The sequence below is a fragment of the Neophocaena asiaeorientalis genome, unplaced genomic scaffold, assembly GCF_003031525.2.
Source record: "Neophocaena asiaeorientalis asiaeorientalis breed wild unplaced genomic scaffold, Neophocaena_asiaeorientalis_V1.1 scaffold76, whole genome shotgun sequence".
Lineage (NCBI taxonomy): Eukaryota > Metazoa > Chordata > Mammalia > Artiodactyla > Phocoenidae > Neophocaena > Neophocaena asiaeorientalis.
Window position 1 is genome coordinate 1226207 of NW_020173668.1, and position 11369 is coordinate 1237575.

Sequence of the window (11369 nt, forward strand, 5' to 3'; positions counted from 1 at the left end):
AAAAAAAAAAAAAAAAAAGAAATATCTTTTCCTTTCTTCAAAGTAAAACCTGCGAATTCCCTGGTGGTCCAGTGGTTAGGACTCAGTGCTTTCACTGCCAGGGGCCTGGGTTCAATCCCTGGTCAGGAAACTAAGATCCCACAAGCCGCATGGGGTGGCCAAAATAAAAAAAAATTTTTTTTAATAAAATTAAAAAAAATAGTAAAGTAAAACCCATAACCTTGTCCCCTGAAAAGTTACTTTTTTTAATCTGTTGATTTTTTTTTTTCCCCAGTCAGCTGCTCTTCTGACAATATTATCTGATTTCAACACAAATACTTTCATCTCTTGAGTTCCTGTTATGTGCCAAGCACTGTGTTAGGCCCTGGGGATACAGTAGTGAGCAAAAAGATATGGGGTCTGCTGTCATTGAGTTTACAGTTTAGTGCAATTTTGTTTCAGACTTTGGCTGCTAACTCTAAGAAAAACTTTATATTGTAACCAGTATACATATAAGTATATGTTTGCACATATAATTAAAATATCATGAAACTATATTTACCTCACTAAGTTTGGTGCACTCTTGTATTTCCTCTTTCATTTTAGATTTATGCTTGTTTACTTTCATGCTGGTCCCAACCCATTAAATTCATCCACAATTCGCAAATTCTAACGGATCATGCGTGACCTGTAGTTTGAGAATCATTGATTTAGTAGGCTCTTCATTTTTGAGGAAGAGTCAGAGGCAGGGGTTCAAGAAAAAATGTTTGAAGGAAATACATAAGGATGTAAGCAGCAGTTGTTTGAATGATGGAAATACTGAGTGAGGTTTTTCTCTTCTTTTTTACTTTGCTGTGTTTTCCAAGGTTACCATAAGAATACATAAAGAAATGTGCTCTCATAAAGGAGAAATTATGACAATATGGATTCTTTAGAAAATAGTAAACTCTGGTTTTTGCTTTTCCTATAATGTTAAAAATGAGGAGAACTATAGCATATGGTTAAGTACATAAAGCTTTTGAGTCAAGCAGCCCTTGGATTCAATTCTGGCTATATCATTAATGAACTTTGTAACATGGGGAATACATTTAATGTTTTAGAGTTTAATTTTCTTTACCTGTAAAATGGAGGTAATAATACCTACCTCACTGAATTATTGTCACTGTTGAATGAGCTAACATATATAAATCACTTAGTATAATGCTTGGCGTCTAATAACTATTTAGTAAATGGTAAAGTTACTTTTCTGGCCTAACATTTTTCCAAAAGACAATCTCTCAACTCTTTTAGAATTGTAGGTGAAGTCTAATAAGCTTTAGCTATGAATAAACTTATGTCATGGTTTATGTGGGAAAAAAGAAATTAGTTGAAGACCCAATTTACATGTCTCAATGGAATTAGGAGCTTCCTGAGAACATTTGGGCACTTAAATGTGTAATCTACTTCTCCATAAGATGAATTTCAAAATAAGGTTACATATTTCTGCATTTATGGGTTAATAGTACCACCTTTCTTCCCTTCTGTAGAAGATGCTTATAAAATCCGGATCCGTATTGATGATGAGCCTGCCAATCTGGACATTTTGGATACAGCTGGACAGGTATTAAATCCCAAAATGCTATGAGTAAAGGCCTTTTTGTGCTAGTAAAGGGGAGGGGAAGACTTATGCAGAGAAGATCATTAGTTCATCTCTTTTAATTTTTCATGCACTCTGACTCAGGATAGCAGGTAACCAACATCTCTCTTTAATCTGAAATAAATAGCTAAAGTGTATATAGTTCCAGGTTGCATCAATACGCTACTTATCCTTGTTTCCCTCTAGGCAGAGTTTACAGCCATGCGGGATCAGTATATGAGGGCAGGAGAAGGGTTTATCATCTGTTACTCTATCACCGATCGTCGAAGTTTCCATGAAGTTCGGGAGTTTAAACAGCTTATTTATCGAGTTCGACGTACTGATGATACCCCTGTGGTTCTTGTGGGAAACAAGTCTGACCTAAAGCAGCTAAGACAGGTGAGGATAGAGTAGAAAATTCTGTGTGTAGTCTTGTGGGATTAGTCATTTGTGTTTCTCTGTTTATAAATTTCTTTGCCTTAAAAAGAAAATTTTAAGTTAGCTTCTCCCTAGCCTGGAAAACTTCCCTATATCTAATAATGTGCTCTTATTTTGGGTAAAATCTGGATTTTAGGAATCAGTTTACAGGACAAAACCCACAGGATAATAATCAGATGACAAATAGAATACACATTAAGTGAAGGATCATGGGATTTTCATCTTCTAAAACCTCAGAAGTAAATCTCTTTATGTTGCAAAAAGAGAAACTTAGGCTTCAAGGTATACTTCCTGATGGTGAGGATTATGAGCCGTGGAAAGGGAGAATAAGAGAAATTGTAGAGGATTTTAGAATAAATGATACCCTTCAAGTTAGCAACAATGTTTAAAATTTTGCTGTTTGGTATAGAGTTGAAGGAGTGATGAAAGGGGCATGTTTATCACTACCAGTGAAAGCAACGAATGGTACAAACCTTTTAGAAGTAGTTTGACAGTAGTTAAATTCATAATGCTCAGTTAATTCCTGTTTGAATTAATCTATTCAGGGATTTATATATGAATTGTTCATTGCCAGGCTTTTTATGGTAGCAAAAAATTAGAATAAGTCTAAATGTCCAAAAGTAGGAGAAATTATGGAATATCCATCATTGGATATATTGATTTCAGGTTCCTTATGGTTTTCAGTATTGTAGTTTAAGTATACCTCTCTTTGTCTTGTGATTTACATTCTTGAAATGAAAAGTATGAAGAAAATTAAGATTGTATATTTGATATCTATAACTATTCCCTGTTCCAAAAAGTTATCTTTAAAATAGACTAGAAATAGAATCACATAATTTGAAAGCAGAAGGAATTAGAAATCATGTTATCCAGCCTCCCAGCATTACAAATATCACTCTGCTCTGCTTGGACCTTTCCAGAGTTGAGGTACTCTCTTCCTGTTAAGGTAACCCCTTCACTTTTGGGGGCAGTTGTGATTATTTTCTGCTGTTACCACTATAAATTTTCTCATGTTTACATTTTTAAAGGTCACCAAGGAAGAAGGATTGGCTTTGGCCCGAGAATTCAGCTGCCCCTTTTTTGAGACATCTGCCGCATACCGCTACTACATTGATGATGTATTCCATGCCCTTGTACGGGAGATACGTAGGAAAGAAAAGGAGGCAGTGCTGGCCATGGAGAAAAAATCTAAACCCAAAAACAGTGTATGGAAGAGGCTAAAATCACCGTTCCGGAAGAAGAAAGATTCAGTAACTTGAAGGGAAGATGTGAATGTTTATCTGTGAACTGCAGTGCTTAATCAGAGCAGTCCAGTAACCTGCGTTAGTGAGCATGGTGCTTGTTCTTTCTCCTGTTATGACTGTTATTTTAAAAATAACTGATGAAGGGGACATGCCCACTAGGAGTTTTCAATGATGTGGTATTTAAAATATTGTTCCTTAGCTAATTCTGATTTTATTAACCCAGTGGAGCACTGTCTACTTTTAAATTGTCACATTAGAATTCGATTTACCAATGTTTTGGGTTCTGTTGCTGATATTAATTAATGTAAATTTTTTATACCCCGGGGAATACGAATACCATACGTGTTTGCCCAAGCTCACAAGAGGAATTTTTTGCCATGCACTATTCTGCATTCTCTTTCAACTGCAATTTCCTGGGACTGTCCCAGGTAAGGACTTTAGTCTTTTCTGTTCATGCTGTGCTTCCTGGAGACAGAACAAAAATCATGGGGAAATCAGTTCTAAAGAGATTGGTGCTAAAGTTCAGCAAATAGCTGTGGAACTGACTCCTGTTGCAGATTATGGAGTGATGATATTGGGGAAATCAGGCTGTATGTTTTTGCAGGAGCTTGGCTAGAAAAAGTTAGGATCGGAACAATGCTCCTCAGAGGAGCCTGTCTTTTCTAACAAGTACACATTTGACCCAAATGCACTGGGATGGATGAGAGCAAAGAGAAACATATAAAATGTAATGAAGCTTTCTCCTACAAGGTTATTTTACTCTTCCTTTCAGGGTTTTGCCCTTCTTTACCTTCACAGGTAAACATTTTGGGAACCATTACTGGGTTACTAAACTGTTGTTTAATCTAAATCCTTGGTTGGGACAGCCATTGCCTTGTACAGGTTTATTTTTTTCCCCAGAGATGCACACACAAATACATTTACATTAATTGCTTCCTAGTGCTTTCCCTTAGCTTCCCTGTGCTCTCTAGAAGAGCTAGGCCTGGCAGAATGTTTTTAGGCCCTTCGTCAGACTGACTGCATTTTCCATACTGAAAAGACATCAGGAGTTAGTAAAATTGTATGTGTGCCTCCTTGACATAGACAATCACTAGACTCAGTGTTCTAAGAAAGCCTGTGGCATTTCTGTGTAATGAGCCAGTCTGAAGCTTTAAAATTCCCATATGTTGTTTCTCATTGAAGATTTCTTTACAAGGACCTTGCCAAGTTCACCTCAGGGTTTTGCCTGAGCCTTGACAAAGCTTAGCCTAAGACAGTACGACTTTGATAACTGCATAGTTGAGAAACTATCCTGTCTTCTTGGGAAGAATCAGCTTTAAATATTGGTGGTGAGGTCTTTTAGAATCAGGATTATTTTGATACCTGAACTTGTTATGTGTGGAGATTAAGCACAAAAGTGCTAAGAGTAATGTAGCATATGTTGAACATTAAATGTCACTGAAGCAGTGTTTGTGACCACTTTAAACTCTAAGAACATGACTGTGTAGCATCTCTTAAAAAGTGCACAGCTCAATTCACTGTTTTCCGTTTTTATTAGTCAAGACAGGGTTGTTGTATTTTTTTCTTCCAATCAATGGTATGTGTTCTAGGTCTAAAGGAAAGTGATGGTTGTAACTTTTTTAGCTGAGTAGTAATCGCTTTTGAAACTCCTGAAATGTTTTTGCTACCAAATAAATCATGGTTTATGGTACGCAAGCCATCCAAAACTGAAAGATGCAGAATTTGAATCTATGCAGGACAAAGATCTTACAGGAACCATAGCACTTTGGAAGTGTGAAGTTAGAAAAGTACAGTGCAATTCTATTTTAACAGTATTTCACCACATTTAAACTAGCTTGGAGCCTGTTAGGTTTAATGCCTTAGCTTCTCATTACTAATAACCTAGAGAATTGTTATTAGCATCAAGCAAGATGTTGACAGCTATGTAATTATATCTATAAGACAGGAGGGAGTTTGTAATGTATATAAGAAAAATAACAAATGGGTGTTTTTAAGACTATCACTATCATATATTTGATCATTGGATTACTTAGCCTATCCGGTAGTACTGAGAATTCTATTCGTGGTGCTAAATAGTTTGAGGGGTATAATATGTGTAAGTCATAGCTCTATTCTTAGTGATTGTATAGTGTAAATAATTTATAAGCTCTAAATAGTCAGCTTTATCTAATTTGAGGGCATTAAAATCAATTAACTGCCTGGAACTTTGAGGAGAGAAAAATTCAGGGACAAGTTGAAAAGCACTGGAACTGTTCATGTCCATACCAGATTGGCAAGTTACAAAATTTGGAAGCTGGTGTCTAGAATTAACTGTTTAGAATTCCAAAAGAGATATATGTTTTAACTTTGTGATATATTAGCAAGAATTGGTCTACTGTAATGTATGGGGAGGAGAGGGGAGAGAAGTTTTTCACTTATGCACTTGTATATGATGACAGTTTGTATGACACAATACAAAACTTTTAAACAACTTACTGGGCGTTTCCTTTACTTACCTATGTATGGGTAGAAATGTCTGGAATCGTTATACAAGGGTCATTTTAAGAAAAACTTAATAACTTGAGATTTTATATGCTGGAAAATATTGATTCAAAAAAATTTGAGTGCCCACCTATATAGAACACCTGTGTCAAGTGCTCGGGAGCATGCCACGGAATGCTCCTTTGTCCAGAGATTACCTCAGTGCTTGCCTAGGTCGAGGGGTGGGTGGGAGGTGGAGGTGCTGCCATCCAACTGTGGAAGAGTCTCCCCTGTGTGACAGTGAGCTGAGGTCCCGGCTCTAGGCATCACCTGGCTCTGATTCCTGACCCTAAAGCACTGCCCACTGTCCTGGAGCCAGCAGATGGATGACACTTGGTATTTGGCCATGCCATTGGAGGACTTAGGTTGCGGAGTGTGAACTGCTGCTTCCAGGGCAGGTGCCGGAGAGACCCCACTGATACCCCAGCATCTGTGGGGAGAGGCGAAGGGACAAGGCAAAATTTTTTAAAAAGAGCCTACCTCTTTGGTGGGCAGATGGGAAAAACATGTTGAAAGTGGTAGTGCATTTGCCCACCTGATAAAGGGTTAACTAAAGTTGTTTCGAGTATGTAAACTAAATGTGAGAGAATGAGGAATAATTTTTTATGTGAAGGTCGTTGCTTTTATCTCCACTACTCTAAATGGGCATCAGTGTTGGTAGAAAGGACTTAGTTTGGACATTGAGGGAATATATTTTTGTGTCCTCATGATTTAACATTTATTGAGTAGGTCAATAACTGTCAGTGTGTCCACTATTAAAATGGGTAATGGAAGAGGAGCATTCCATGTTCTAATGTAACCTGTGTTAGGATAGACAGTGGAATTAACAGTCAGAGTATTTATGGACACTTATGTGCACTAAGCACTGTTTGCTTGAAGAGCTGTGAGGGATTCAGAGGGCTGTAAAATATCCCTGCTCTGGAGCTTTGATTAAATTTGCATATACAAAACAACTAGAGATCAATCTTAAAGCAACAGATTACGTACTTCCAAGTCAGAGTGTTACAAGGATTCAAAGGAAGGAATTAACATAGCTCGGGCAGATCAGTGGAGCCGACTCTTTAAGAGTGAAGGGGAGAGGAGGCAAAACTGAGGAGAGATTGAATTTGACCTGAATAGAATAATGAAGAGATGAGATCAGAGATGTAATTTCTGAAATTCCTCATTCCTCGTATGTATTGCTTATTTTCTTTAAAAAAAAAATTGCTTATATAAGTTTAGTACGCTGTTGACAAATAATTGGCAGTGTTGCACTTTTTCCAAAGTCAGTCTTGAGAGGGGTGAGACAAATTTGAAGTCTTATTTTTAAAAGTCCTTGTTAACTTGCCAAACACTTGGCTTTAAAAGATGGCTTAGGGGGCTTCCCTGGTGGCACAGTGGTTGAGAGTCCGTCTGCCGATGCAGGAGACACGGGTTCGTGCCCCGGTCCGGGAAGATCCCACATGCCGCGGAGCGGCTGGGCCCGTGAGCCATGGCCGCTGAGCTTGCGCGTCCGGAGCCCGTGCTCCGCAACGGGAGAGGCCGCAACAGTGAGAGGCCCGCGTACCCCCCCAAAAAAGAAAAGATGGCTTAGGGACTTCCCTGGTGGTGCAGTGGTTAAGAATCCTCCTGCCAAAAAAAAAAAAAGAATCCATCTGCCAGTGCAGGGGACACGGGTTCGAGCCCTGGTCCCGTGCATCACAACTAGAGAGCTGTTTTGTTTTTTCTCATTTTCTCACTTTAACTTCCGGAGATTTTGATTTCATAGATTTCTGATAGGACCCGGGAATTTATATTAAAACAAAAACCTCCCAGGTGATTCTGATTGCAGCCATGCAGCCATTCTTGGATTAGGAATCACTGAGCTTGTTGATGTCAGAGTGTCTTGGTAGATCATTGGAGGACTGTTTAAAGCAGTGATGAGTTGTAGTTAACAGATGTGGAAAATTGTGGCTCTATGTAGAATGGTGTGGGGATGGGGAGCAACTGGAAGTAAGCAACAAGAAGTCTGCTCTAGTAGTTCATGAGTAAGGAAACAAGGGCTTTGGCTGTAGGGACAGGCAAGAAATATAAATTCATACCTTGTTATGAAGGAAACCATTGGATAGCACAAAGTGCTGTTAGGTCTTAATGTTTGGGATATTTTGAAATATATATCAATTTTTTAAACATTAATTATTTTTGGCTGCATTGGGTCTTCGTTGCTGCACATGGGCTTTCTCTAGTTGCGGCGAGCGGGGGCTACACTTCCTTGCAGTGTGCGGGCTTCTCATTGCGGTGGCTTCTCTTGTTGCCGAGCACAGGCTCTAGAGCGCAGGCTCAGTAGTTGTGGCGCACGGGCTTAGTTGCTCCGCGGCATGTGGGATCTTCCCAGACCAGGGCTCGAACCCGCATCTCCTGCATTGGCAGGTGGATTCTGAACCACTGCGCCACCAGGGAAGTCCCCCAATCAACTTTTAAGTGTTAGTTGGCCTTGAGACAAAATTACTGAAATATTTTAGCTTTGTCTGATAGTCCTTTCTTTAAAAAAGAAGAAAAAAACATGATGAGCAGCTTTTGGTTCAGTGTGTACATTCCCCAGCACACATGATTATATCATGAAGTCACCCAGTTTTTTGAACAAAAGCTGCTGGGGTGGGGACATGTGTCATTTCCTGCCCTTCCCAGAGCTGGTTATTACTAGAGTTTATTACAGTTTGCTCTGAGCCAGGAGAAAGTCTTTAGCTCCAGAAATATCCCCCACCAGATACTTTTCTTATTTTCTTTGCAGAGTGCGTAGGTGAGAGAGTGGAGGCAGAGAAACTTATGGTTTATGTGAAAGTGAGTGTAACTATGTACTCAAATACGGTGCAATCGACATAAAATCTCTGCTGGCCTGGAAGGCATGCATGCACATACAATTTAGTCAGAAATAACTTGCACAGTCCCACCCAAAACACTGAGGCTATTCTTACTTTCATATCCTTAGACTCCTCAAGAGAGTATGTGGGTCTGGTTGCAGCTAATATACATTCACCGCAACCACCAAAAAACCAACTCTAGACCAAACTTCTTTTGAAACTCTGACTCAGAGTAAATAGGAAGAAGAGGCAAAGGCTTTTTCTGTTTGCTTTAGGTCTGCTTCCTAGACAGTATTTTGTTCACTGCCTGTCTGCCTTTATTTGACAAACCTTTACTAAGTGCCTACTGAATGCCAAGGCTTCGTGTTGGGTGTTGGGAATTCAACAGTGAATGAAAACAAGCATACAGCTCTTGGAGTCTCAGTTCTGTCCTTTGGGTGCCTCTAATTCTAAAGTGCAAAATCTCCTGCGAGATTTGATCAAATCAGATGGTGGGAGAGTGAAAGGGGGTGGAGGACAAGCAGGAGTTTCAACTCCTTGGTAAACAATAATGTTTAAATGTTAACTTGGAAAAATGCCTGAGAAGAGGCTGATTTGGTGTGAGTGAATGTAAATCATGAAAATGTCCAGTTTCATACAATAGCAGATAACCCTCTAAAACATTCTTGAGGACATTGGCATCAAGAACATGAATACATTCTAATTTGCATTAGTTCCCGTAGCCTCTGTTTGCATCTTTCTTTGAAGTCTCCACCAGTAGTGATGGTAGAAAAAAGAGGTTCTGGAGTCGGAGTGCACAGGGTGAATCCGAGCTGCATTGCTTATAAGTGGTGGAACTTGGAACAAGTTGTTTAAACTCCTTGGACTTTTTTTTTTTTTTAATAAATTTATTTATTTATTTATTTATTTTTGGCCATGTTGGATCTTTGTTGCTACACGTGGGCTTTCTCTAGTTGCGGCAAGCAGGGGCTATTGTTCGTTGCAGCGCGCAGGCTTCTCATTGCAGTGGCTTCTCTTGTTGCGGAGCACGGGCTGTAGGCGCGCAGGCTTCTGTAGCTGTGGCACACGGTGCTCAGTAGTTGTGGTGCACGGGCTTAGTTGCTCCACGGCATGTGGGATCTTCCCGGACCAGGGCTCAAACCCGTGTCCTCCGTGTTGGCAGGTGGATTCTTAACCACTACACCACCAGGGAAGTCCCACTCCTTGGACTTCAGTTTTGTCATCTGTTAAATGGGGATAATAATAGCACATATCCAGCAGGGTTGTTGGAAGGATTGAGTTTTAAATTTATAAATTCCTTAAAATAGTGCCCAGCATTGATAAGCATTCAATCATGTTAGCTATTTTTGCTATTACTATTAAAAAGAAAATGAGTCCCTCCTTAACAGCTTGTCAGAGCTTTTCAATTAGATTGAGGTTTACCATGATGTTTGAGGTGAATTACCAGCTCCCCAGACTTGAACACGAGAGCAGCTAATGAATTCCCAGGCTCTTATCGATTTTTCTGTTAGCACATCTATTCCTGGGCCTGCTGAGCTTTAAGACCTCCTCTACGAGTTTGTTCTTGAACGCCAAGCAGAGTTTTGAGCATTTATTAGAGGTGCTCAGAAGGTGTATTTGGCCTAACATGGTATTAGGCAATTGAGATACTCTACAGCTTACTATCTTGTAAAAGTTATACTGAATGAGAATAAATTGTTCTCAGTTTTCTGAAAAATTAATGCCTTATGGCTAAAACTTACGTTGTTCTTGAATTATTTAAAGAACACTTCAAGCACTAGGCTGTTTGTCGTTTCAAACCACAAGGTATGGGGGATGGATGAAATTGGTAGGTGAGGCACTTGGTAGGTTGGCAACTCTTCTCAGAGAGTTTGTTACCAGATCACAGGAGAAAATACCTTGGAGTGAAAGGTACTATAGAAAACTATGTGGGAATTCCCTGGTGGTCCAGTGGTTAGGACTCCACACTTTCACTGCTGAGGGCCCAGGTTCAATCCCTGGTCGGGGATCTAAGATCCCACAAGCTGCATGGGGTGGCCAAAAAAAAAAAAACCGACTATGTGATGTTCTTCATTCATTGCCCACCCTGCATCAATTCTTTCTTCCAAAGGAAATGTTTTACTCAAGAATCCACCCATCTCCTATACTCAGTTCCAGGACAGTCCTAAATGGCCTAAAGATAATCCCATCCTCCTTGCCTGTGATTGGCTCAGAAATGACCATGTGACACATTTTGGACCAGCAAGATAAGAGGAAAGAATAGCTAGAGGCTTCTGGGAATGATTGACCTTATGTTTCTAGGAGAGGTCCTTTCCCCTCCGCCCCAGGGGGGTGCTTCTATAAATATAATGGTTAAGCTAGCGTTGAATGTCAGAATGGCCCACAGAAAGAACCTGGGCCCCTCATAGTATTAGTGACCTTTTGCTGAGTCAACTCTGAAGCCTAACCTGCCTCTGGACTTCCAGTTAGGTGAACCGATCCATATTCTTAATGTTTAAGCCAATTTGAATTGGGTTTCCTGTTAATTATAGCCAAAAACATCTTGAGTGCCAAGATACTCTTACCATCATTGTTATTATATTATCATGTTAGAAAAAAGTAATATGCAAAATTATACACATACTATGATTGGAATCATACAGTAGTTCAAAGAGATTGGAAGGAGATATGCCCAAATTAATACTGTTTGCCTGTAGGTGGACTTTATCCGGTTCCTATGAATTGTACTTTATTTTATGTGTTTTCTACAATGAT

General features: G+C 39.6%; 1 protein-coding gene across 3 annotated transcripts in view; it reads left to right on the forward strand.

Annotated features, from left to right (window-relative positions):
• The window catches only part of RIT1 (Ras like without CAAX 1), an 8094-nt gene extending 2344 nt beyond the window's left edge, over window positions 1–5750 (forward strand). For all 3 annotated transcript variants that reach the window (XM_024748110.1, XM_024748111.1, XM_024748112.1), the window contains exons 4-6: window positions 1506–1579; window positions 1802–1993; window positions 3061–5750. In XM_024748110.1, coding sequence (XP_024603878.1) covers window positions 1506–1579; window positions 1802–1993; window positions 3061–3291 — 497 coding nt within the window. In that variant the 3' untranslated portion in view covers window positions 3292–5750. The remainder of the gene's footprint in view (window positions 1–1505; window positions 1580–1801; window positions 1994–3060) is intronic.
• Window positions 5751–11369: the final 5619 nt, after the last annotated feature.